Source organism: Muntiacus reevesi, chromosome 16 (genome assembly GCF_963930625.1).
Source record: "Muntiacus reevesi chromosome 16, mMunRee1.1, whole genome shotgun sequence".
NCBI lineage: Eukaryota > Metazoa > Chordata > Mammalia > Artiodactyla > Cervidae > Muntiacus > Muntiacus reevesi.
The window spans coordinates 25,292,372-25,320,170 of record NC_089264.1 but is presented as its reverse complement, the minus strand read 5'-3'; the positions used below and the strand labels follow the sequence as shown (position 1 = coordinate 25,320,170).

The window sequence follows — 27,799 nt, the reverse complement described above, 5'->3', positions numbered from 1 at the left end:
GCCCAGGCCAGAGCCAGTCTATAGTCAGACCCACAGCAAAAACTCTTTGGAGAACATGCAGAACAAGCAACCTGGAGTTGATGGGTGGCATACAGACAGTTGGGCATGCAGAGGAAGTTGAAGTACCCCTGCAGGTGCTGCTGGGACCTGGGGCTGGAGAGGCCTTCTGTAGGAACCCAGGACACTCCTATGTAGTACAGTTGGGGCCAGAGTGGCTCTGGGTGGCCAGATCCAAAGGCTTCTGGCATGCACACTTCCAGGGCTGAGGAGAGGGTGTGGGAAGCAGTAACCTGGGCTGTATACTTGAGTTTTGTGGGACTGTTGTACACAGCACTTCTGCCACAGTTGAGAGCTGGAAATATGCATAGTGAAGGCAGTGACTTGCAGATACTTGATACTGAAGAAAATTTTGCAGGCTGGGCAGGAAAGAAATACCTTTTCAGTGCTATCCATTGTCATCTGCAAAGCCTGTATCCTACCATCTGGCAAAGAAAAAGTATTTAAAAGACCCAGATTCATTTCTTATGGATCAGGCAATAAGGGTGAATTTGAAGTTGAGAGACAAAAATAAGTTGAAGACTAACCAAATGTCTCTTCATCCTATTGCTTGAATAGGATTCCTTTTAAATTCATGGTACATCATAGCTTTAGACACAGATAAGATACAGCTTTAGACATAGATATCATACTATCTGTTTTGTGTATTTTTATCTAAATTTTCTTTTGCTTTACCTTGACCCTCAAGTTTCTTTTTGCTTTCTGTAGCAGTATCTTGGGAAAACATTCCTTTGTGGGTTCATAAATTATAGTTCAGACAATGTCATTTTTATTAGGTTTTTTAAAATTCTTAATCTATTCCTTGTGCTTAGTTGTTCAGTCCGGAGAAGGCAATGGCACCCCACTCCAGTACTCTTGCCTGGAAAATCCCATGGACAGAGGAGCCTGGTAGGCTGCAGTCCCTGGGGTGGCTATGAGTTGGATACGACTGAGTGACTTCGCTTTCACTTTTCACTTTCATGCATTGGAGGAGGAAATGGCAACCCACTCCAGTATTATTGCCTGGAGAATCCCAGGGATGGGGGAGCCTGGTGGGCTGCCGTCTGTGGGGTCGCACAGAGTCGGACACGACTGAAGCGACTTAGCAGCAGCAGCAGCAGTTGTTCAGTCATATCCAACTCTTTGCGACCCTATGGCCTGTAACCCACTAGGCTCCTCTGTCCCTGGGGATTCTCCAGGCAAGAATACTGGAGTGGGTTGCCATGCCCTCCTCCAGGGGATCTTCCCAACCCAGGGATCAAACTCAGGTCTCCCGCATTGCAGGCGGATTTTTTACGGTCTGAGCCACCAGGGAAGCCCAATATATTCCTTAACATATGCCTTATATTGAATTCATCTGTCACACTTGTGATTCCTTGTTTATATATCTTTTTTCTCTGGTTGACATTTTATTACCCAGAAAAGTTATTGCCTAAGAGTTTATAAATTTCAGTGTATATTATCTCTTGCTTGTATTTATTCAGTTATGAAATAAGACTATTTGCTTTGTACCACTCTTAATGAAGTACTTCTTTATTCTCTACCTAAAGAAAGTTCCATTTATGTAGGTCTTTTATGTCAATCTTTAATCTAGTTCTCTATTATTAGAGAAGCATTTAAAGCTTCTCTAAGTATTAAAAGCATTTAAAGCATGGTATTTACTTTTTTCTCTTTCATAATTGATTAGTCATAGCTCTTAAGTATGTTCTAGTGAAGTTATTGTGCAAGACTGTTTGGAAGTGTAAGTAGATAGCCCCCAAACACCCTGGTTTATTGTAGAATTTCCTCCTATTGAAATTACATTACCTGTCTCTTGTGTGGTCTTCCTCTCCTCCCCTTGTCAGGCATGTCCTACAGTCCAGGGCAGAGCTTGGAGGCAGGTTGTCTTTTATTCTTGAATCTAAATGCAGGAGTGGAAGCATTATAGGCAAACACTTGAGTAGTGTCCTGGAGGGGTGAAAGGTCACAGCTAAGATATTAAGTCCGAAATCAATATATTATTCTAAGGGACTAAATAGAGTATGAAAGCCTGAAGATAAACGGGGCCTGAGAAACTGGGAAATAGAGGATAATAAAGTAAACTGATAAAACATTGTTCCAAAGAATCCTGGGGATAGGATGCTGATACTGTGAGGACTCAGTTTGCAGGCACACACCAGGTATAGAGAGCTGGAACAGGGCAAATAAATAGTTACTTTTTATGTTTAGAGTTTCTCTTTTGTTATGGACTCAATTAGCTTACAGAAGTGAAGTTTGAAAGTATATAGTTTCCACTCCAGCTTCTCCTGAAACTCTTGTGGATAGAGATCATTCCCACAGTTGTACATAGAAGCTGTTTTTAACGACAGATGAGGCAGTTTCACCAGTATTGTTCTAGTATAATTCTTGGGTGTCTTTAAAATTTTTTGACAAATGCCATTATGTGTCGTAGATTTATCCACATTGATTTTCTAAGTTGGTTTACTATATCTTGGGTGTTGATGACTATTTAGTATGGTAGTATTTTAAATCTTTCTGTTAGGGGATTGTTGAGGAGAGGAAATTACCCTGGTATTTTTCTTGGTCAGTTTGGGTCAAAGAATTAATTAAGCATGAATCTCAACATAAATCATTCTCTAAGTGAAAAAGAAAAGCTGATGTCATTATCTGCTAAAGCTATATTTGACAACTATAAACCAGTGAGATAATTCTTGAACTCTCAGTGAAAAGGTCTTTTGGCATTGTGTGAAATACAATTTTACAAACTGTACCACTGTACCTTGCTCTTATCCATTGTGGTTTAATATTGTAGTTGTGAAGATTTTATCGATCAGATTCTTAACCCTTTAATCAAATGTGACATGTTACTAAGACTGCAGTGTTACAGGTTCAAACTAAAACAGGCTTTAACTCTGTTTAAGAATGCATGACAAGTGAGTGCTCAAAAAGTTTTTTATCTGATTTCTGAAATAGAGAAGAAAACTTACAGTGAAATGTAGTCATTGTTTTTAGTGTAACATCTTAATAAAAATGTTTCCTAATCATGGCAGTTTGTACCATTAATCTGTAATAAAAAAATGCAAGTGCAAGTAACTCAGTAAAGTAGATTTTCAAAATTTACGTTTCCACTCTAGGAGAGTAGTGTGAGTATCCTCAAAGAATCTCCTGTTGTATAAGAATTTCCATCAAGTAGTAGAAATAGTAGAAATAAACTAAAAGATTTCTATGACCCTAGGACTATAAAACTAGCAAAGTGAAAAATACAGAATAAATAGAATGGTATAATACTGTACAAAAATGATTTCTTACTTAAATAGATTTATGAACTTAATTTAAATTTTGAAATTTATCTACTCAGCATGTAGTTCAAACTGTTGACATATAGAAGAGATTAATCAAATTCATCTAAGATCTTACATTTTTATTAACTCTTAAGTTAGTGATTTCAAATGAGGGAGGAAGTAGTGTGAGATGTGCTGTTACAATCATCTTGTGGAATGAAAGAGGCATATCCAGCAGATGGATGTGTGGGTAACTGGCAAATGGACACAGAGTTACCATGTCATTGCAGTCTGGAGAAGCATATTGGGAGAGAACCCATGTGTGTGAAGAGGTATGATTACATGTTAAAGAGATTAATGAATTAAGGTAGAAATTAGGAGTTCTTTCATTAAGTGGAGCAGTTTCTAGCCTTCGTTTGTTTCACTCTAAATATTACAAATATTTCTATTTCTCCCAAGTATTGCTTGAATTGCTGTTGAAAGTAAATACTGCAGCACATACACTTTGAACTGTTACATTTTTACTCAGGTATCTCTTTTTCAAGTCAAGTTTAGTATTCACTAAGTAGGTAGACTCCTGTCAGACCACTTGTATGGAATTTAGTCTTGGAAGCTAAAGAAAATGGTCTATTTACATTAGCTTTATATTCACTTTAATTTTTAAATTATTCTATGACCAAACAATAATTATGAAGATAATAATGAATGATTAAATTTTATATCTTTTCCTATATTCTCAGATGTTCCCCCTGCTAGTTGCTGTTTTGACCCCCCAGGATTCTATAGTATTAACAGTGGTGATTGAGTCATGAACATTTTTACTAAACCTTTTTTAACTTGCCAAGAAATAAGTCCCTGTTTTGTCAGCTATGTATGTATGTTTATGTGAGTGTATCTCGCTTTCAGAGAGTCAGGGAGGATGCAGTGGTTTTAAGAGCAGGACAGAAAGTTTTCTATATTGCATTTTAACGTAAAGAAATTAACTTAGTTGGCCACGAGTTAATCGAGTTTAGAACTATTTTCTCCTTTGATCTTGTCTTGGAAATGGGTCTAAACATTAGAAAAGAAGCAGTGATGTGATTTGTTTTTACTAATCATATAAATGTATATATAGAAAATTCAGGAAATTAAAAAGTGCTATTTTTTAATAACTTCACATTAATAAGAGAATTTAGCTGATTATGTAATAATTATACAAAGTAGCTTTTTCCTGCTCTAGGGATAAATACCTACATATGATATTGGGAAAAATTATTGAGTTGTCACAAATGACATAATTTTTAAATATGTTCAAATAGACAATAATAAATTACAAAATCTACATAAAAATAGAACATTTTACTGAGACACCAAAAACAAAATCAGAATAAAATCAAATACATATATTTAAGAGAAAACTTCATAGTGTTAAGAATGCAAATTATCCCAGTTAAGATATGAATTTAATATAATTCCACTTATAATCCCAGGAGGGTTTTTATTCATTCATCACTTTGGAATGATGAGATGAAATGATCTTAAAGCTCTTAGAGAAGGAAAAAATCTGAGAGACTAGTCAGTAGTCAAGCTAGCTGAAAAAGAACATAGTGGCAGTACTAGCTTAACCAAATAGAGCCAGTGTGATTGATTACATAGATATCATGTTAGTATAAGAATAGACAAAGGTCACTGGAAAGAAGAGAGACTTCAGAAAATACATTTCTGTATAAAGAGACAAAGGTGGTAGTTTAATTCCACGGGAAAAGGATGGGGTATTAAAACTACTCCTGATATAATAAAATAAAAATAAACCCTAATCTTGGGCCATATGTAAAAATGAACTCCTGTGAATCAAAGCCTTAAATAAAAGCTAAAAGAATCATAATAATGTAAGACAATTGAGTCATTTGCTGGAAGCCCAGGAGTTTCTTAACCATGGCTGGAAATCCAGATGCTATAAAAGAAAATTAGGGAAAAATACATAAGCAATTTTAGTGAAATAGTAATAGATTTGGAGAAACAAAGTTAAATGGATTATAGACAAAAGGTTAATGTTTGTACTGTACAGTAACAGCAAGACTGACAAACCTGTTTGAACACTAGGTGAAGGGTGTGAATAAGCATTTTACAGGGAAGCAAATCCAGTGGCCAACAAACATGAAAAGATGCTGACGTTTATATTGGTTGAAGTGAAGTGGAAGTCTCTTAGTTGTGTCAGACTCTTTGTGAACCCATGGACTATACAGTCCATGGAATTCTCCAGGCCAGAATACTGGAGTGGGTGGCCATTCTCTTCTCCAGGGGATCTTCCCAACCCGGGGATCGAACCCAGGTCTCCTGCATTGCAGGTGGATTCTTTACCAGCTGAGCCACAAAGGAAGCCCAAGAATACTGGAGGTGGGTAGCCTATCCTGTCTCCAGGGGATCTTCCCGAACCGGGGTCTCCTGCATTGCAGGCAGATTCTTTACCAACTGAGCTATCAGGGAAGCCCTTATAGTGATTAAATTAATACGAATTAAAATAACAACTACATATTAACTCTAAAGCCATCAGACCATCAAGAAATAGATACCAATATTTATTGTTAGCCAGGTTACTGAAAAAGAATACTATCAACACATAGCTGTAAGAAAAGTGAGATCTTTCATCCTTTTTGGACAGCTGTTTGTAGCATTTAGGTTGTTTACTGTCTGAGCTACCAGGACAGCCCCATTTAAAATTAAAATATCAGCAATTCCATCCTGAGAGGCTGTCCCATAAAACCAAAAGTAGTCTGTACATGTCCAGTGATGCTTATTGCATTAGTGGTACCAATGACCAAAATGAAACACAGCAGAAGAAAGTGAAAATGTATACAGGAATGATTGACTAAATTGTGGTGTATATCTGTACTATGAAGTATGGCATTTATTTAAAAACATGAGTGAGAACTATCCAGAATGGCTTAGAGTAATTTATGAGTTATTGAGTGATAAAACCAAGATGCAAATAAGTGTGTGTAATCCCGTTTTAGTGAACAAAGCTCCCCAGATTTACTGTATATATCTATACAAGATTCTGTAAAGGTTGTTAAAAAAAAAATTGAAAGCTTAAAAAACTTAAGTTATTGAGAGGTTGCTATGGGGGCAAAGAAGACCAGCAAAAAAGGAGACGATATTATCACATTTATGCATTTTAATCAAGCTTTGTGTACATGTATAAAACATTAAATAACATTGAAAAAGCAAATTGAAAATAGTTCATTTGAAGGGTCACATCTGGTGGGTGCCGTTAAATTCTGTGCAGCAGTTGTTCACCGAATGCTTACTGTGTGAGAGACAGCATGGTGGGTGTAATGAGTAGTACAGCTTTGACAGTTATTAATTATTATATCAACAGTCATCAACAGTGCTTAATTGTTTAATGTGTGCCAGGGCCTATTGTGAGAGCATTATGTGTAACTTCATTTAATCCTCGCAACACTCTGGTGAGTGTTGTTGTTATTATACTATATATTATGTTATATATGTATTATATCATTATAATAACACTCATCAGAGTGTTGCGAGGATTAAATGAGGTTATGCATAATGCTCATACAATAAGCTCTAGCACACATTATATTATTGTTATTATCCCTGGAGGAGGGCATGGCAACCCACTCTGGTATGCTTGCCTGTAGAAACCCCATGGACAGAAGAGTCTGGTGGGCTACAGTCCATGGGGTCGCAAAGATTGTCAGACACGACTGAGTGACTAAGCACAGCGCATTATTATTATGTGTTACTTATTATTGTCATCTATATTTTATATATGAGAAAACAAAGAAAATAAGCTTGTGTAGTTTGTAGAATTTAAGTGGTGGAACTAAGATTTGAACCCAGATGAGCTGACTCCAGAGGCTATTAATCATTGAAATATGCTGCCATCTTTGCCCATGAGTTGCTTGTTACAGTGAAACAATGGCAATATAGAAAACAGTGAGCCCAGTGCCATCATTGAGATTATGAACAAAATACGGGAGCCTAGAAAAGGAAGGGGTTGATCTGATTGCAAGAATATAGAATATCTCACATCAGAATTGAATGTTAGTTGACTCTGTGGAGTAAGTGTAAGTAGTCATTCTGTAGATGGAGACTGCACAGAAAGGCATTTTAGACAGGGAGAATTTAATAAGCACAGTTATAAAAAGGGATGTATGCCTGCAAAAAAGCTGGTTATGTAGTGGGACTGACATATATAATGTTGTGTGAAAAAGAATAAGAGATGAGGGCATAATATTAGTTGAGGCTCTTGGCTTTGACGTAAGGTATTCTGAACTTTAGGTAATTATTAATGACTCAGTACTTTTGAAAGAATAGTCATATGCTTTGAGAAGATCATATTTCTGAGGTCTTTAGCCAGGTGAATAGAAATTGAGAAGTTTGATCCAGGTGTCATAAGACCCAGAAACAATCTTAACATACTCATTTTAGTGTTGATTTGAAAGTTACAGAATCTAAGATTTGTAAAGGAGGAGGGATAATAACCAGAGGGAACTTAAGTCCTCTGTTGGTTTTGAGTTTTCAACTAGCAGAAATGGATTAAAAGAAAGAAGGAAGCAAATATATTTTAAAGGTTTTTTATTTCCTCACACATAGTATAACTTAATGGAAGACACAATAGACTAATTTGTTAAAAGGTTCTGGGTTTTAACCTTGACTCAGGACTTAATCTATAAAGATACATTAAGCAAAATAATAAGAAATTGAGTCAATTTACAAAAGCTGAAAATACTGTGAATTTTAATACACTACTTTCCATTGTCACACTGGTAAAAAACAATGATTTCTTCCTACTTTACTAGACAAACTTAAAAAATAATTTTGTCAGATAGTAAATCCTTTAGATAAGTAAAATAAAATATTCAAGAGAGATTGTTATTATTTCCAGCTCCCTAAGCCACTTGCCCTAAACTAACTTAATGCCATTCATTTTGAGATAAATATGAAATTCTTCCAGGCATGTATTGGTTATATTCTAGGTGCTTCAAAAGCTTGTTAGTACAAAAAAAATATTTTTTATTTGGTGTAATAATGATATGGTAAAGCTTTGCTACTTTATATGTATATGAAGTTTATGTTCTCTTCAGTCTCAAGAAATACTTAATCTCTCTCATAAGAGTGTTGCTATTACTAAGAGACTGTATATTTAGAAAATACTGAGTGGAATTTGAATTTGGGGCCTAAACAAATAGATCTTGAACTTTCACAAACCTGGTTAGCAGCATTTGTCATCAATAGTGATTTAGTTGTCCAGAGAGATAAATATCTATCTATCGATCAGTCTGTCCATCCATCCACTACTATATGGTAAGATGATATAATTAACATTTAAAAATATACACTATATTTTTATTTACATCCAGTGACCTTGAAGCTAAAGGGATTATTTCTAGATAACCTCTGTATAGAAGATAAACTCTTAAAATTATGCTACCCTGAATAGCACAAAGAATTTCAGGATTTACATTTGGAATCTAAAGAAGTGATCCCGTCAGTCTGATTTATTTCTCTCACTCAGGTCTTGTCTGCTCGTAACAAAGATTTGGAATGACTGAAGAACTTGTAGCTCAAGCACAGGATTTTATTAAGCAGGCAGTATTCTTAGTGACAAACTAGTTACAGCTCAAGCAGGCAGCAGACTCCTGAGATACACGAGCAGGCGGACCCCTAAAGAAGCACACGGAGCCTTCTTGGCTTCTCCTTTTGTACTTTTGTTTGCTCCTCCTGGAGTAGGATTGGTTATGCTCAGTGCAAAATAGGGGATGCTACCAGTGTTTGCCTCATCTGTTATGCCCAGCAGCACTCAGGGAAGGGGTTGTGTTTTGGTCAGTGTTTTCTTGCCTGTGGTTCTCACTCTGGTCCTCCACTTCTCCTTTCATGGGTTTTTGTTGTTGTTTTTTTAACCCTCTGCATGATTCTACCATCTTGGACTCCTTTTTCTATTCTGACTATCTGACATTGCAGAGGAACTTATTTACAAGACAGAAATAGACTGAAACACACAGAAAACAAGCTTGCATTTACTAGAGGGGGAAGAATAAATTAGGGATTTGGGATTAACAGATGCACACTACTATATATAAAATATTAAGACTTACTGTATAGCACAGGGAACGGTATTCAATATCTTGTAATAACCTACAATTGAAAAGAATTTGAAAAACAGTGTGTATATGTATATGTACACACTGTTTTTCATATATATATATGTATCTCCAAATCACTTTATTGTACACCTGAAACATTGTAAATCAACTGTATTTCAATTAAAAAAAACAAATTTTGGGTTAATGAGATTCAGAAAGAAAAAATGAACATAACAATAAAACCTGAATAATTCTGGGTCCTAAAATAATTCCCTTTTGGATCTATTTTGTGACTAAATATCAATATCCTTGCATATGAGATAGTGCATTCAGCATTCTGGTATTTAATTAGGAAATAATACTTGGAAAATACAAATTTGTTAAAAGTGAATGGTATGTCTTCTCTACCATCAACTAACTGTTCTGACCATCAGCCCCACTCTTCAGGTTGATGGTAAAGCAAAAGTTGCACAGTGCACACTCCTTTCCTTTACATTATTATATTAGAAATAAACAGTGGTTGTTTTTCTCTTTTAAGAAAAAAGAATTTCAGGACTTCCTATCTTAATATAACATTGTCTCATTTTGAGACTGGCCATTTTGCACAGTATATTCTTTGAAAGTTATTATCTTAAGCACTTCTGTAGTCCAGTTATTTAAATATAAAAATAGCCCCACCTTTCTCATCATTTTTTTTTTAGATTGATATAAAGAAAAGAGAAACTGATAGCTGTAAAATTTTAGGTCTTACTAAAACACTTCCATTGCAATACACAAATAAAGGACAGTAAATTGACTTTCTATCTGATAGAAGAGAGCTTGGAGCAAAAAGAGCCTCTGGTGCCTAACGGTATACAGCATTAGAAGAGAAAAGACTGGACAAGATTGTTTTAAAGGAAGCTGTGGTACATATACACCATGGAATATTACTCAGCCATTAAAAAGAATTCATTTGAATCAGTTTTAATCAGATGGATGAAACTGGAGCCCATTATACAGAATGAAGTAAGCCAGAAAGATAAAGACCAATACAGTATACTAACGCATATATATGGAATTTAGAAAGATGGTAACGATAACCCTATATGCAAAACAGAAAAAGAGACACAGATGTACAAAACAGACTTTTGGACTCTGTGGGAGAAGGCGAGGGTGGGATGTTTCGAGAGAACAGCATTGAAACATGTATATTATCTAAGGTGAAACAGATCACCAACCCAGGCTGGATGCATGAGACAAGTGCTCGGGCCTGGTGCACTGGGAAGACCCAGAGGAATCAGGTGGAGAGGGAGGTGGGAGGGGGGGATCGGGATGGGGAACACATGTAAATCCATGGCTGATTCATGTCAATGTATGACAAAAACCACTACAATATTGTAAAGTAATTAGCCTCCAACTAATAAAAATAAATGAAAAAATTAAAAAAAATAAGTAAAAAGTTCTAGCAGGAAATATTGGAAAAGGCAATGGCACCCCACTCCAGTACTCTTGCCTGGAAAATCCCATGGACAGAGGAGCCTGGTAGGCTGCGGTCCATGGCGTCACTAAGAGTCGGACACGACTGAGTGACTTCACTTTCACTTTTCACTTTCATGCATTGGAGAAGGAAATGGCAGCCCACTCCAGTGTTCTTGCCTGGAGAATCCAAAGGACAGGGGAGCCTGGTGGGCTGCCGTCTATGGGGTCATACAGAGTCGGACACGACTGAAGCGACTTAGCAGCAGCAACAGCAGCAGGAAGTATAGCTGTGTTCATGTCTTCATGTCTTAATATCTTTAACAAGGGCTTCTAAGAGGAAACACCTGAAATGAGAGCTAGCTTGCTGATCATGGTTAACAAAAGTTACAGTCATATTTTATCCAAATATAACAAGGTCTGAAAAGCGGCAGTTTTTCACACTGATAGGTAGATGGCTGGATAGATAAAGGAAGTTATCTGTTCAGCTGAGTAAAGGAAGGAAGGACAGAAAGAGAGCCAGCATAACATTCTATATATTTATTCTTTTAATAATTCTTTTGAAGTATAGTTGATTTACTGTATTGTGTTAGTTTCAGGTGTACAGAAAAATGATTAAGCTATACATACATGTATATATCTATATTCTTTTTCTATTTTTTTCCTTTATAGTTTGTTACAAGATACTGAATATAGTTTCTTGTGCTATACAGTTAACCCTTGTTGATTATATGTAGTCGTGTGCATCTGTTATTTTCATACTCCCAATTTATACCTCCCTGCCACTTTAGTAACCGTATTTGTTTTCCGTGTCTGTGATTCTGTTTCTCTTTTGTAAATAAGCTCATTTGTACTAATTTTTAGATTCCACGTATAAGTGATATCATATAATGGTTGTCTTCCTCTAGATTCCACGTGTAAGTGATAGCATATAATATTTGTCTTCCTCTAGATTCCACGTGTAAGTGATAGCATATAATATTTGTCTTCCTCTAGATTCCATGTATAAGTGATAGCATATAATATTTGTCTTCCTCTAGATTCTATGTGTAAGTGATAGCATATAATACTTGTCTTCCTCTAGATTCGACATGTAAGTGATAGCATATATTTGTCTTCCTCTAGATTCCATGTATAAGTGATAGCATATAATATGTCTTCCTCTAGATTCCATGTGTGATAGCATATACTTGTCTTCCTCTAGATTCCACGTGTAAGTCATAGCGTATAATATGTCTTCCTCTAGATTCCATGTATAAGTGATAGCATATAATATTTGTTTCCCTCTAGATTCCACGTGTAAGTGATAGCATATAATACTTGTCTTCCTCTAGATTTCATGTGTAAGTGATAGCATATAATACTTGTCTTCCTCTAGATTCCATGTGTAAGTGATAGCATATAATACTTGTCTTCCTCTAGATTCCATTTGTAAGTGATAGCATATAGTACTTGTCTTTGTCTGATTTCACTTAGTATGATATTCTCTAGGTCCATCCACATTGTTGCAAATGGCAGAACATTATTCTTTTAATGGCTGATTAATATTCCATTGTGGGCTTCCCTGATAGCTCAGTGGTAAAGAACCCACCTGCCAATGCAGGAGACACAGATTTGATCCTTGGGTTGGGAAGATCCCCTGGAGGAGGAAATGGCAGCTCACTCCAGTATTCTTGCCTGGGAAATCCCATCGGCAGAGGAGCCTGGGGTCTACCATTCATGGGGTTGCAAGAGTCGGACATGACTTAGTGACTATATATATATTTTTTTCCATTCTTATATACATATATAGTTATATAGCCATACTTTTTTAGATTCCGTTCCCGTATAGGTCATTACCACATGAGCCAGGAATCCCACTCCTAGGTGTATATCTGGAGAAGATGAAGGCTCTAATTAAAAAAGATATATATGCTGAGTGGGATTGCTGAATCATATGGTAACCATTGTATTTTGATTTACACTTCTCTAATAATTAGCATTGTTTAGCATCTTTTCATATGTCTGTTATGTCTGCTCTCTGTATGTCTTTGGAGACATGTCTGTTTAGGTCTCTTGCCCATCTTTTGATTGGAGTATTTGGGTATTTTTGTTACTGATCAGCATACCATTCTAATTCTCTGGTGAACATGTCTGTTATCCAGAGAGAGAAGAGGACAATGGGCAAAACCAAGGTCACAGCAGCATTAAAGGGGCAGGTAGAGAAGAAGACCAAGAACAAATGTTCAGAGACGCTTGTGCTTTGAAGTAAGAGGAGGAGAAAGAGTCTTGTTGCAAGGATATTAAATAAGACGGTCAAGAAAAGTCCATTGGACTTGTCAAGATATCATTGAAGACTTTTGCCAGACTAATTTTGATAGTTTTAGAGAACTTTGTTAGATTGTGATTTTAAGAGTGATTGAGTGGTTAAGAAGTAGGAGACACAGAATTAATGACCAAAGTCAGTTTTCCTTTAACTCTTTGAAGATGTCATATTTTCTTTCATAAGATAAGCTAGACCATATGCTGTCATATAAGAAATTATTCTTTTAAGAAAAAAAATTCATTTTAGTTGTTAATACTGCTTAATACTAGAACTTCACATGAAAATTAGCCTGCTCTACTTACTGCCTCTGCCCTCCCCACCAGCCAGAAGCTTAGAAGTTTTCTATTAGAACAGTTTTAGTGCCTTAAATCTTGGTGATGGTTTAGTCGTTAAATCATGTCCGACTCTTTGTGACCGCATGAACTGTAGCCTACCAGGCTTCTCCGTCCATGGAATTCTCCAGGCAAGAATAATGGAGTGGGTTGCCATTTCCTTCTCCAGTGGATCTTCCTAACTCCCAGGGATCAAAACAGGGTCTTCTGCATTGAGGGCAGATTCTTTACCGACTGAGCCACCATGGAGGTCCGTCTTAAATCATTCACTTCAGTTCAGTTCAGTCACTCAGCCGTGTCCGACTCTTTGCGACCCCATGAACTGCAGCACACCAGGCCTCCCTGTCTATCGCCAACTCCTGGAGTCCACCCAAGCCCATGTCCATTGAATCGATGATAGTAAATATAGAATACAGAAATATGGATGTATGCACAAAAAATTCAGATGGTAAGGATTCACTACTGAGATGGACTGTCACAGTTTGAGGGAGTCCAAAAATAATACCCTCTGTTGGCATCCCACTCCAATATTCTTCCCTAGAGTATCCCATGGACTTAGGAGCCTGGCGGGCTATGGTCCATGAGGTTGCAAAGAGCCGGACATGAGTGAAGCAACTTAGCATAGCATCCCTGCCCAAGTTCAGAATCATTGGCGATATAAGCAGATGAATTCTCTGGTGGAATTCAGAATAACTGCTTTAAAATTGATGAAGTCTAGAGTGAAGGACAGGGCTTATTTGCATAGTCACAAAGTAACAGCTAATGTTTCAGGGCTGACTTAGATTTGTTCACTAATAGGCTTGTTACTGGTGCAGTTGGACAGCCAAAGAGAGGGAGAAACAGAATTCTTGCCCCTTCTGCTGAAAGGTAGGAGCCCAGGAGGGGCTGAGCTATGCATACGTAGTTCCTCTCTTTTGACTTATTAGTGAGATAAATCACTCCTCTCCTGGATGATGGAGGTGGCAGCTGCCGAGTGAGGAGGCAGAAGTGTCGCTGTAATAGAAATTCCTGGTAAGGAAGCTTGAGACCAGTGGAAAAGGGGTTACTGCCCCAGTCATTTTATTTTCCAGTATGCTCTTGTAATGAGGTATAATTCACGCAAGCTGAAATGCACAGATTTTAAGTGCGCAGTTTGAGCTTTGACAAATGTACATACTTATGTAATCACTATTCCCATCAAGATATCAACATTCTAACACTTTTTAAATGGATTCATAATACGAGTTTTTTAAGTAGTAGCCTCTTTATTTAAAATGCTTAAAAGATATATAATTTGTAGTAATTCTGTTGACAGCTTTGACTGTCTCTGAATGAAGAATTTAGTGAACTTTTCCTCAAAAAGTCTCACATCATTACATATATAATTATTTCTATGGAGAGACCGAATAGTTTTTTTTTTTAACTGAGTAGAAATCTTTTTAAAAATGAATGTCATTTTTAGTTATATATTTTATATCCTTAAGTACTTAAATTGGCTTCATTAATGTCTTTCTATATTAAAATATAACATCCTGATTTATATTTCCGATGATATGGAATGCCTATTTAACAGGTAACATTTATTGAATACCTTCCCTTCCCTGTTGGTATACTTTGGCTCATAAGTGGTTGATACAGAGGATGGTAACTAGACAGCTTTCTGCAAGTAAGGAATGCGGTTCTTTATGCACTGGGTTAGTTTAACAAATATTGACTGGCTACCTTTTTGTGCCAAGTAATAGGTATAGAGCAATGACTATAATTGACAAGGTGCCCCATACAATATAGTGGTGGAGCAGCTGTGAAGGCTGGATGCAGTGATAGAAAATAACCCTGGAGGGCTGAGTGAGAGGATATTCAGACGAGCACGGGTGGTCTCTGAGGTGGTGACAGTTAGGCTGAAACTTAATGAGAAGGGGATGTCAAGCAAGGAGCACTGGGGACAGAATCAAGGAAAAGAAAGAAGGAAAACAGGTCCAGATGTCTATACACATAGTACTAAATAAGTCTTAACTACTTTTGTTACTTGTTGACTGATAGTTTTGATTGGATTATTATCATTTGACTAACAGGGTATCTTGTTTTTTCCTCAGTGTTGTGGCAAATATTTGTTACTTTTAGTAATATCAGCTTAGGTATTATATCTTATTCATACTTTATTTCAGAAAAATCAACCTAATAGCTACCTACTAAGATTAAACAAGTATATCTGAGATATGATTCCTTATGACTTCTTTTTAGTTAACAGAAGACATACATGTGGACATAGTTTTCTTTTCCTTTAGGGAAAAAAATCAGTTTCTTGAGTTATTTGAGCTCTCTTAAGAAAATAAGTATTAACAGTGGTTGTGAATGATACACTGAAATTTTTAATAAAGCTTATTTAGGATTATTAGGTTAGCCACAAGTTGTATGAGGCATCACTGGAGCATGTTAGTATTATATAACAAAATTTTAAGTTTACTTTTTCCTGGGTTAGCATGGAAAACAAATGACCACTTATTTTATAATTGCTCTTTAGTCAGTGGAGAAGGCAATGGCAACCCACTCCAGTACTCTTGCCTAGAAGTCCCATGGACGGAGGAGCCTGGTAGGCTGCAATCCATGGGGTCGCTAGGAGTCGGACACAACCTGAGCGACTTCACTTTCCCTTTTCACTTTCATGCATTGGAGAAGGAAATGGCAACCCACTCCAGTGTTCTTGCCTGGAGAATCCCAGGGACAGGCGAGCCTGGTGAGCTGCCGTCTGTGGCGTCGCACAGAGTCAGACACGACTGAAGCGACTTGGCAGCGGCAGCAGTCAGTCAGTAATGTCTGACTGTTTGTGACCCCATGGACTGCAGCATGCCAGGCTTCCTGTCTTTCACTAACTCCCTGAGTTTGCTCAGACTCATGTCCATTGAGTTCATGATGCCATCTAACCACCTCATCATCTGCCGCCCCCTTCTCCTCCTGCCCTCAATCTTTCCCAGCATCAGGGTCTTTTCCAATGAGTCTGCTGTTCGCATCAGATGACCAAAGTTTTGGAGCTTCAGCGTCAGCATCAGTCCTTCCAATGAGTATTCAAGGTTGATTTCCTTTAGCATTGACTGGTTTGATTTCCTTGTAGTCCAAGGGACTCTCAAGAGCACAGTTTGAAAGTATCAATTCTTAAGCACTTAGCTTCTTTATGGTCCAACTCTTACATCCATACATGACTACTGGAAAAACTATAGCTTTTTGGACCTTTGTTGGTAAGGTGATAGCTCTGCTTTTAATATGCTGCCTAAGTTTGTTATAACTTTTCTTCCACAGAGCAAAGGTCTTTTAATTTCATGGCTGCAGTCACCGTTCGCAGTGATTTTGGAGTCCAAGAAAATAAAGTCTGTCACTTTTTCAATTTTTTCCCCATCTATTTGCTATGGAGTATGAAGTGATGGGACCAGATGCCATGATCTTTGTTTTTTTAATGTTGAATTTTAAGCCAGCTTTTGCACTCTCCTCTTTCACCTTCATCAAGAGGCTCTTTAGTTCTGTTAGCTTTCTGCCATAGGGTGGTGTCCTCTGCATATCTGAGGTTATTGATATTTCTCCCAGCAATTTTGATTCCAGCTTGTACTTCATGCAGTCTGGCATTTCACTTGATGTATTCTGCATATAAGTTAAATAAGCAGGTTTGACAATATACAGTCTTGATGTACTCCTTTTCAAATTTGAACCAGTTCATTGTTCCATGTCCAGTTCTAACTGTTGCTTCTTGACCTGCATACAGGTTTCTCAGGAGGCGGGTAAGGTAATCTTGTATTCCTATCGCTTTAAAAATTTTCCACAGTTCGCTGTGATCCACGCAGACAAAGGCTTTCACATAGTCAATGAAGCAGAGGTAGGTGTTCTTATGAAATTTCTTAATTTTTTCTGTGATCCTATGGATGTTGGCAATTTGATTTCCAGTTCCTCTGTCTTTTCTTTTCTATTTTTTTTCCTCTGTCTTTTCTAAATCAAGTTTATACATCTGGAAGTTCTCGGTTCGTGTACTGTTGAAGCCTCGCCTGGAGAATTTTGAGCCTGACTTTCTGGCATGTGAATTGAGTGCAGTTATGTATTAGTTTGCACATTCTTTGGCATTGCCCTTCCTTGGGATTGGAAGTGGCCCTGTGGCCACTTCTGAGTTTTCCAAATTTGCTGACATATTGAATGTAGCACTTTAATAGCATCATCTTTTAGGATTTGAAATAGTCAACTGGAATTCCATCACCTCCACTAGCTTTGTTCATAGTGATGCTTCCTAAGGACCGCTTGACTTCACACTCCAGGATGTCTGACTGTAGGTAAGTGACCACACCATTGTGGTTGTCCAGGTCATCAAGACCTTTTTTGTATAGTTCTGTGTATTCTGCCACCTCTTGTTATTATCTTCTGCTTCTGTTAGATCCCTACCATTTCTGTCCTTTATTGTGCCCATCTTTGCTTGAAATGTTCCCTTAGTATCTCTAATTTTCTTGAAGAGATCTCTAGTCTTTTCTATTCTATTGTTTTCCTCTATTTCTTTGCCCTGATCACTGAGGAAAGTTTTCTTATCTCTCCTTGCTATTCTTTGGAACTCTGCATTCAGATGGGCATATCTTTCCTTTTCTCCTTTGCCTTTCACGTGTCTTCTTTTCTCAGCTATTTGTAAGGCCTGCTCAGGCAACCATTTTGCCTTTTTGCATTTCTTTTTCTTAGGGATGGTTTTGATCACCACCTCCTAGCGCTGTGAACCTTTGTCCGTAGTTCTTCAGGCACTCTGTCAGATCTTATCCCTTGAATCTATTTGTGACTTCCACTGGATAATCATGAGGGATTTAATTAGGTCATACCTGAGTGTCCTAGTGGTTTTCCCTTCTTTCTTCTGTTTAAATCTGAATTTTACAGTAAGTCTATTAAAGTTTATACCTTATTTGAGGCAGGGTGCGCAGGGCTGTGCACTGGATGAGGAACACATGTACACTCATGGCTGATTCATGTGAATGTATGGCAAAAACCACCACAATATTGTAATTAGCCTCCAATTAAAATAAAAATAAATAAATGAAAAGTTTATACCTTATTCGAAGTAAGAAAATGCCTGAGTTCATGATCTGAGCCACAGGCAGCTCCTGGTCTTGTTTTTGCTGACTGTATAGAGTTTCTCCATCTCCAGCTGGGAAGAATATAATCAATCTGATTTCAGTATTGACCATCTGGTGATGTCCATGTGGAGAGTAGTCTTCCGTGTTGTTGGAAGAATGTGCTTGCTATGACCAACGCAAAACTGTTAGCCTTTCCCCTTCTTCGTTTTGTACTCCGAGGCTAAATTTGCCAGTTACTCCAGGTACCTCTTGACTTCCTACTTTTGTATTCCATTCCCCTGTGATGAGGCTTCTCTTGTGAGTCAGACGGTAAAGATCTGCCTGCAATGCAGGAGACCCGAGTTTGATCCCTGGGTCAGGAAGATCCCCTAGAGAAGGGAATGGCAACCCACTCCAGTATTCTTGCCTGGAAAATCCCATGGACTGAGGAGCCTGGCGGGCTACAGTCCACAGGGTCACAAAGAGTCAGACACAACTAAGTGACTAACACTGACACCCCTGTGAAAAAAGGACCTTTGTTTGATGTTGGTTCTAGAAGATCTTGTAGGTCTTCATAGAACTGTTCAGCTTCAGCTTCTTCAGCATTAGTGGTTGGGGTTTAGACTGTGATTACTATGATGTTGAGTGGTTTGCCTTGGAAACGAACCAAGGTCATAAGCTGGCAGTGTACAAAATTCTATTAAAATTTATACCTTACTTCGAAGTAAGAAAATGCCTGAAATTCAGATAATAGAGCAGCAATCTCAGGGGTCTTTGGTATCCTATTAGGGTGTCTGTGACGTCAAAACTATTTGCATAGTATCAAGACATTTTTTTCTCTCTTTCACTGTGTTGACATTTGCATTCACAGTGTTCTAAAAGTAATTGGAGTTGAAAACTGCTGGTGCTTCAGTGTGTGCTAATCAGTAGTGTCAGAAACTGCAATAATTAGTAGTTATTGTATTCTTTATTATCATATACTTGAGGTTGAAAAAAATGCCAATTTCACTTAAGAATGTCCATGATGTGGGCTTCCCTGGCGGTCCCGTAGTTAAAACTTTGCCTTCCAATGTATCAAGTATGGGTTCAGTCCCTGATCTAGGAGCTAATATCTCCCATGGCTCAGGGTCAAAAAAAAAAAGAAGAAGAAAACAAAACAAAAACAGAAGCAGTGTTGTAAAAAATTCAGTGTAGATTTTTAACATGTTCCACATCAAAAAAAAAAAAAAGACCGTGTTTTTAAAACTCAACCTTTTCGTACACATTTTGAAAGTATACTATGTGATAAAATGGGAAGTACACATAAAATACTTGCATTGCATTGTTAACTCTGATAGTTAATCTCTAAGTAAAGCAGTCGTGCACTCTTGAGTTGTGAGCTGACTAAGATACTTTTTTCCCATGGAATAGCTTTTTTTTTTTTTTTTTTTTTTTTTAAGAACTGAGAGATAAGCTGGCTTTTCATAATTGGCAGATTTCTCACATGAATGAGGTTAATTTGTCACTGAAGAAAAAATTGACAGTATCTGTTCCTAGTGATAAAATTAAGAATTTTTAAGAGAAAATTGGAACTTTGGAAAACTTGTATCACTTTCAGCTTGATAGCTTCCTAATACCTAGTCTTTAAAAAAGATTAGTGATGATATTAACAAATATGATATCTTGAAATAATACAATGAAATGTATCAAATATTTGGAAGATGTGCATATCTCCATGACCTAATTTTTTAAATGATCAGTTCATCAGTGATAAACATATTGCATGTATAAAAGCTTCAAAGTGCAGAAGAGCAATAGATTTTCATGTAACTTGTCAGTGCTCATTATGTTTCAGATTTCACATGGCAACTAATGTTTAAAAAAATACTGCTCATTAAGTTTTGGTATGGTATCAAATAATGCCCACCATTATCTGAAGAGGCAGTTAAAATACTCTCTTGTTTCTCAACTGTGTATATGTGTGAGGCTGTTTTTTTTTCATCTACTCAACCAAAACAACAAATTATAAACAATTGAGTACAGAAGCAGATATGAGAATCCAGTTTTCTTCTATAGGGCAGACGTTATAGAGACTTGTGTAAATGTAGGGCAGTACTGCTCTTCTGTAAGTTTTCTCAGTTTTGAAGTATGTTTCATTAAAAATATAATTATGTTAATAGTTTTATACTAGTTTTAAATGAATTACTAAAGTCTTTTAAAAAGTCTCATTTTTAATTTTTAGTATGTTATATTTAATATATATAATTTTGAAATTATATATAATTTCAGTATAAATAATTTTGAAAAGAGCTCTTTCATACATAACACTACGCACGGGAAATCCTAAAGACACCACCAGAAACTATCACACCTTATCAATAAATTTGGTAAAGTTGCAGAGTACAAAATTATTATACAGAAATTTGTTGCATTTCTATACACTAACAATGAACTATCAGAAAGAGTAGTTGTGATGATAATCCCATTTACTATTGCATCACAAAGAATAAAATACCTAGGAATAAACCAACCTGAGGAGGTAAAAGACCTGTACTTGGAAAACTATTGATGAAAGAAATTGAGATTACACAAGCAGGTGAAGATTTTTCTTGGATTGAAAGAATTACTATTGTTAAAATAACCATACTACCCAAGGCAATCTACAGACGCAATCCTTGTCAAATACCAATGGCATTTTTCACAGAACTAAAACAAATAATTTAATAATTTGTGTGGAAGCACAAAAGATCCTGAAAAGCCAAAACAATCCTGAGAAAGAAGACCAGAGCTGAAGGAGTTACACACCTTTACTTCAGACTATACTACAAAGCTGCAGTCATCAAAACAGTGTGGTGCTGGCACAGGCATCTCCAAGGATAAAGAGAATAGAAAGCCCAGAAATAAACTGATGCACTTATGGTCCATTAACATACAGCAAAGGAAGCAAGACCATACAGTGGAGAAAAGATGGTGTCTTCAATAAGTAGTGCTGGGAAAACTGGATAGCTCCATGGAAAAGAATGAAGTTAGAACATTTTCTAATACCATATGCAAAGCTATACTTCAGATGGATTAGAGACCTAATATAGGACCAGAAATTATAAAACTCCTAGAGGAAAATATAGAGAGAACACTTTTTGATATAAATTGTAGCAGTAGTTTTTTGGATCAGTCTCCTAAAGCAAAGGAAATAAATAAAAGCGAAAATAAACAAATGGGACCTAGTTAAATTTAAAAACATTTGTGCATCAAAGGAAAGCATCAGCAAAACAAAAAACCTACTAAATGGGAGAAAATATTTACTAATAATATGACCAATAACAGGTTAATATTCCTAAATGTAAAAGTAGCTCATACAGCTTAAAATCAGAAAAGTCAAGGAGCCTGATTAAAAAATGGACAGAAGACCTGAACAGATATTTTCCAAAGACATGCAGATGACCATTCATTTCAGTTCAGTCGCTCAGTTGTGTCTGACTGTTTGTGACCCCATGAACTGCAGCATGCCAGGCCTCCCTGTCCATCACCAACTCCCGGAGTCCACCCAAACCCATGTCCATTGAGTCAGTTATGCCATCCAACCATCTCATCTTCTGTCCCCTTCTCTTCCTGCCCTCTATCTTTCCCGGCATCAGGGTCTTTTCAAATGAGTCAGCTCTTCACGTCAGGTGGCCAAAGTATTGGAGTTTCAGCTTCAACATCAGTCCTTCCAAAGAACACCCAGGACTGATCTCCATTAGGCACATTAAAAAATGTTTAACATCACTAAACATCAGGGAAATATGTCAGAACCACAGTGAGATATCACCCAGCACCTGACAGAATGGATGTCACTAAAGGACCACAAGTAACACATGTTGGTGAGGATGTGGAGGAAGGGGAATCCTTGTACGTGTACTGTTAGTAGAAATGTAAATTGGTGCAACTGCTGGAAAACACTATGGAGATTTCTCTAAAAATAGAACTACCATATGAGCCTGCAGTTCCACTCCTGGGTATACATACCAAAACACTAATTCAAAATGTTATATTCATCCCAGTGTTCATAGCAGTCCCTTTCCCTTTCCTTCTCCACACTAGTTACCACTACTTTGTTCTCTGTATCGGTGAGTCTGTTTACTTTTTGCTGTATTTACTAGTTTGCTGTATTTTTTAGATTCTACATATAAATGAGATCACACATTATTTGTCTCAGTATTCCAGTATAAAAAAAGAAGGAAATTCTGCCATTTGCAACAGTGTGGGTAGACCTGGGGAGTATTATGCTAAGTGAAGTAAGTCAGACAAATACTGTATGGTATCATTTATATGTGGAACTTTAAAAATACAACAGACTAGTAAATACAGCAAAAAAGAAACAGACTCACTGATACATAGAATAAAGCTTGGGCAATAAAAGGGTAGAGGATTAAGTAGTACAAACTATGATGTAGAAAATAAGCTACAAGGGTATATTGTACAATATAGGGAATACAGCAAGTATTTTATAATAACTGTAAATAGATTATAACCTTGAAAATTGTGAATCACTGTACTCTTACACCTGTTACTTACATAACATTGTACATCAAATATACTTCAATAAAAATTTAATAACTCCTTGGCATGCTAAATAATTTTTAATATGTAAAAAAATTTTAACAATCTATGGTCTAGAGAAATCCATATATAATTTGGAAGAGCAGTGTTTTAAAGGGCTTCCCAGGTGGCTCAGTGGTAAGGAACCCGCCTGTCAATGCAGTAGCTGCTGCTGCTGCTGCTAAGTCCCTTCAGTCGTGTCTGACTCTGCGACCCCGTAGATGGCAGCCCACCAGGCTCCCCTGTCCCTGGGATTCTCCAGGCAAGGACACTGGAGTGGGTTGCCAGTTCCTTCTCCAATGGTCAATGCAGTAGACGTGGGTTCAGTCTTTGGGTCTGGAAGATCCTCTGGAGGAGGAAATGGCAATCCAGTCCAGTATTCTTGCCTGGGAAATCCCATGTACAGAGGAGTCTGGAGGGCTACAGCGCATGGGGTCACAAAAAGTCAGACTCGCCTTAGTGACCGAGCATGCAAAGTGCTGTAAAATCCAGAATGTACACGTTTTGGCTTAAAGCAGTACTTAGAAGGGTTTAAGTGGCAGTTTTTAAAAGCTTTATATTAGTGAGCATCCCCGTAGACAGGGGCCTCTGTTCATGGAATTCTCCAGGCAAGGATACTGGAGGGGGTAGCCATTTCCTTCCTTCCCCAGGGGTTCTTCCCCATCCTTGAGCCTCCCGCATTGTAGGCAGATTGTTTACCATCTGAGCCATCAGGGAAACCCATAATAATAAACAGACTTTATTATTTTAAGTCAAATTATTTTGAAACTTTTCTAAAGCTTCATTTTCATTTTATGTAATTAAAATGCAACAGAGGAAGCCAAAAAAATGTAATCCATTATTACTTGCAAAGGTTATGCAAGTTTTTGTGGACGTTTCATTTTTTTCGGTTAACCATGACTGGTTCGTGAACAATAGATAAGGTATAAGAATGCTGAAAAGATGTTCTGTGACTATAGAATATTCTTGGTATCATACAGATGAAGTGACTATTTTATATGAGTTAAATGGATAAAATTTTATTTAAAAATGAGTAATTGTATAGTCCATTGCTGTTTGGAACATATATGAAAATAATTCACTATAATGGGAGCCTTTTGCCTGTTTGTACTGTTTATCATGTAACATGATGGTTAGTGAGGTTTCTGATTTCTCTTTTTTTTCTAAGCAGATAATCTCAGTGATACCTTGAAGAAGCTGAAGATTACAGCTGTTGACAGAACTGATGATAGTTTAGAAGGATGCTTGGATTGCCTACTTCAAGCTTTGACGCAGAATAGTAAGTTGATTTTTTTGGGTGGCGGGGAGCGGTGCCCTGGTGGTTAAGACAGTAGAGTCTGCCTGCAGTGCGGGAGACCTGGGTTTGATTCCTGGGTTGGGAAGATCCCCTGGAGATGGAAATGGCAACCCACTCCAGTACTCTTGCCTGGAAAATTCCATGGATGCAGGAGCCTGGCAGGCTACAGTACCTGGGGTCGCAAAGAGTTGGACACAACTGAGCGACTTCACTTTGCTTTACTTTACAATGTTTTTTAATGTTGACTCAAATGCCAAACCAAAAAAAAAAAAAAAAAAATCAAGCCAGCAATTGTTCAGAAATTCTTATATAGTTTAGCAAATAACTTGCATTCACATTGTTTGGATTCTTTTGAATCCTATGTTTGAATACTGATGTTGTTTCACTTGTTCCACCCTCCTACCTACCGCCCCACCCCCAGGATACTGAAAGTCAAGTTGATAGGCAGAAGAAAGGAGGAATTGATTGATAGTGATGACGTTAATACCAGTCCCAAAGAGAGGCAGTTCTTAACAGACGTGCCCCAAGAGTTGTTTTTCTTCTTAACACCTACATTTGTGCTTTAAAAAAAAGACTGTGTTTACGTGTGGAGAGGAGAAACAGAGAGGAAGCTTATGAAAAAAGAAAGAGGGTGCTTAAAACCCTTAACATTTTTTATGATAGCTTTTTAATCATTTTACTTTAAAATAATGTATGCTTAGATTGAGTTGGAAAGAGCCATCATCAGTCATCCAAAAACCCCTTAAAATTGAGGTAACTCTTGATCTTTGGTGGTGTGATAAATAATACTAGAGATAAAAATTACATAGCTCTTCACTGACTAATTCATTGTATTGTTGCATTTGAGCCATCATATTTCTAGTCATTAATTTCTGTATTATCACAGTGAATAGATAGATACAGAATAATTTTCAATTGTTCTCTTAATTCTGCTTGAAGTAAGGTTTATGCCTTACTTGTTTTTAATTATGCCTTTATTTTACCCTGGGAGTAATTATGTAGTTGACAAATAATTCAGGAGGGAAGTTATATACTGTGTTGTTAAAGTTAAATTTGAAGCACTCTGAGATGTATGCATTTTTTTTTCTTGAGTAAATTGTGATTATAAAATTAAAATAACTGATTGCAGTGCTCTTCATCAAAAAGTGCATTTTAAAGCTGACTTTTAAAATTCTGTTTCAGTAGTTGTTTGGTTTTGAGATTACAGTTTTGTCAAGCTATTTGATCTTAGAGATATCACAGAAGGGGTTTAAAACAAGGTGTTCAATGAGACCATCTGGATAAAGGGCACAATGGTAATGAAAAGGAACAATAAAAAAGGGACTTCACTGTGGTCCAGTGGTTGTCCTTGCTTCCAATGTAGGCGGTTTGGGTTCCATTATGGTTTGGGAGCTAAGATCCCACATGGTACAGGGCCAAAAAATAAAACGCAAGCAATATTGTAACATATTCAATAAAGACTTTAAAGATAGTCCACATCAAAAAATCTTTAAAAAAAGAGAAAAGAGAATGTGTTAGCCTTTGTTCACCGTTGCAGTAGATATATGTGGCTACTTAAATTTAATTGTTAAATTTAATAAAAGCTTAAGTTTTTTACTCTTAACTTTTCAGTAACCCTGTTTAGTTGGTGATCATAGATGTAAACTATTTGCATAATGACAGAAGATTCTTATGGGTAGCACTGGTCTTAAGGATTACAGAAAACCACGTGACGACCTGATTTTTACACATGCCTGTATAGGTCGATTTACATAATATATAATTAGTCTACATAAATTGAGTATCTCAAGTTCTTTTTTTTTTTTTTTTGAAGCATTGCTTTTTATAACTTCTTTTGTTTTAAACGGCCCAGTTTTTTCTTTATGCTAGAAACAGGTAGTATTTTCCAAATGGACCATTCATTCAGTACCTGAAGGACAGAGATTCCATGTCCTTGGTTATACATGGAGGGGTGCTCAGCCCTCTCCTGAAAAGACTGAAACCCAGAGAAAGTTGATGAAGAGAAATGAAAAAAGGAAGCAAAATTTTATAGCGTTTTAAAGAGCAGATTCAGGAAATATTGACAAGTATATATGGTGTTGAATTAAATTTCAGACTCATTGCAGAGTTATTTGTTAGCCCCATTTATTGAAAATGGTCTTGAAATTGTATTTCATAAAATGTTAAGGACAAATAGTTACACAATGGTAATGAAAACAACAAACTGCCAATTTAATCATTGACTCTTCAGGAAGAGAATAAAAGGGATATGTCTTCTTAAGAATCTGTAACAGAATTCATAATTGTCTTCACATCTGAGACTGTTGACACAAAAGAATTCGATATAGGAAGAGGTAGTTCCTGCAGATGTACTGTCTTTAACTTTCGAATGATAAGTATCATTGATTGAGCATCCACTATGTACTCAGCACTAAACTTCAGACTTAATCTGTTGTCTGATCTTTCCTGTAGACCCATGATGAGGTATTATATACATCACCATTTAAAAGATAGGGAAACAATCCCTCTAAGTTTACTCGCCTTGCTCCAGCAGAATCCAGAGTTTGAATTTTAACTCTTAGTTTGCAAAATTAAAAAAATCTACATTCTGAGTAAAGTGCAGCTTTTTTCTGATTTTATAGAATGTGAAAGAAAGTGTTTTCTGAAGCTCGATTTTAATATTGTTTTAAATTTTTGCTTTTTTTAAAAAAGTAGTTTCAAATAGTACAGAGGAAGGAGATTTATAAACCCATGAGCTGTCTATTTTTAGATATTTATTGATATGTTTTATAAAATTAGCATCTAGCTTTTAAGCAAGAAAAAATTTTAAAATATCAATGAGATGTTTATTTTATACAGTTCTTACTTCTCTGAATAAAGTGCTTGATCCCTTGCTACTTCTATGCTCTTAAAGGTAAAATTATAAAGCATGTAACTTAGAATCTATTCTGGCTTTTTTACACAGAGAAGTTCTAGTTTCATAATTCTTCCTTTAGTGTCAGTGTTCTAAATAAAAATATCAGTGTTTGCATTAGTATTGCACCTGATCAAGAAAGAATGATTTCTCTATCTGTACAAGATGGTGATGTGGGTAATGGAAATCTAAAAGTTTTATTTTATAATTTACTAACCTGTCATTGGAAGGGACATTTCTGAAAGGAAAGAAATCATGCTTCTAAGTTTTTACATGGTGGGAATTTACAAATGATTAGAATCTGACATTAAAATTTTCACTTTGCATGACTTCAGAGTGTTTTTTTGAATTCAGAGTGGGCATTAAATCTAGTATACGCAAGGATCTTAAGAGAAAAAAGTTGAAAATTTGAGTATTTGCTAGACTTTATGGAAAACATTTTGTTTAAGCAAGCATTTTGTGTACATCTGAGATCTGAATTAATATAGAAGCATTCAGTCACTCAATTATTACTAAATACTTCATTTCTC

The 27,799-nt window shown here is 36.7% G+C and overlaps 1 protein-coding gene across 4 annotated transcripts in view; it reads left to right on the top strand.

The window, feature by feature from the left end:
- Positions 1-27,799, top strand: part of RAP1GDS1 (Rap1 GTPase-GDP dissociation stimulator 1) — a 155,147-nt gene that overhangs the window by 18,169 nt on the left and 109,179 nt on the right. For 3 of the 4 annotated variants that reach the window (XM_065907399.1, XM_065907398.1, XM_065907395.1), the window contains exon 2: positions 24,248-24,358. In XM_065907399.1, coding sequence (XP_065763471.1) covers positions 24,248-24,358 — 111 coding nt within the window. The remainder of the gene's footprint in view (positions 1-24,247; positions 24,359-27,799) is intronic. The other variant, XM_065907397.1, reaches the window with a different exon arrangement.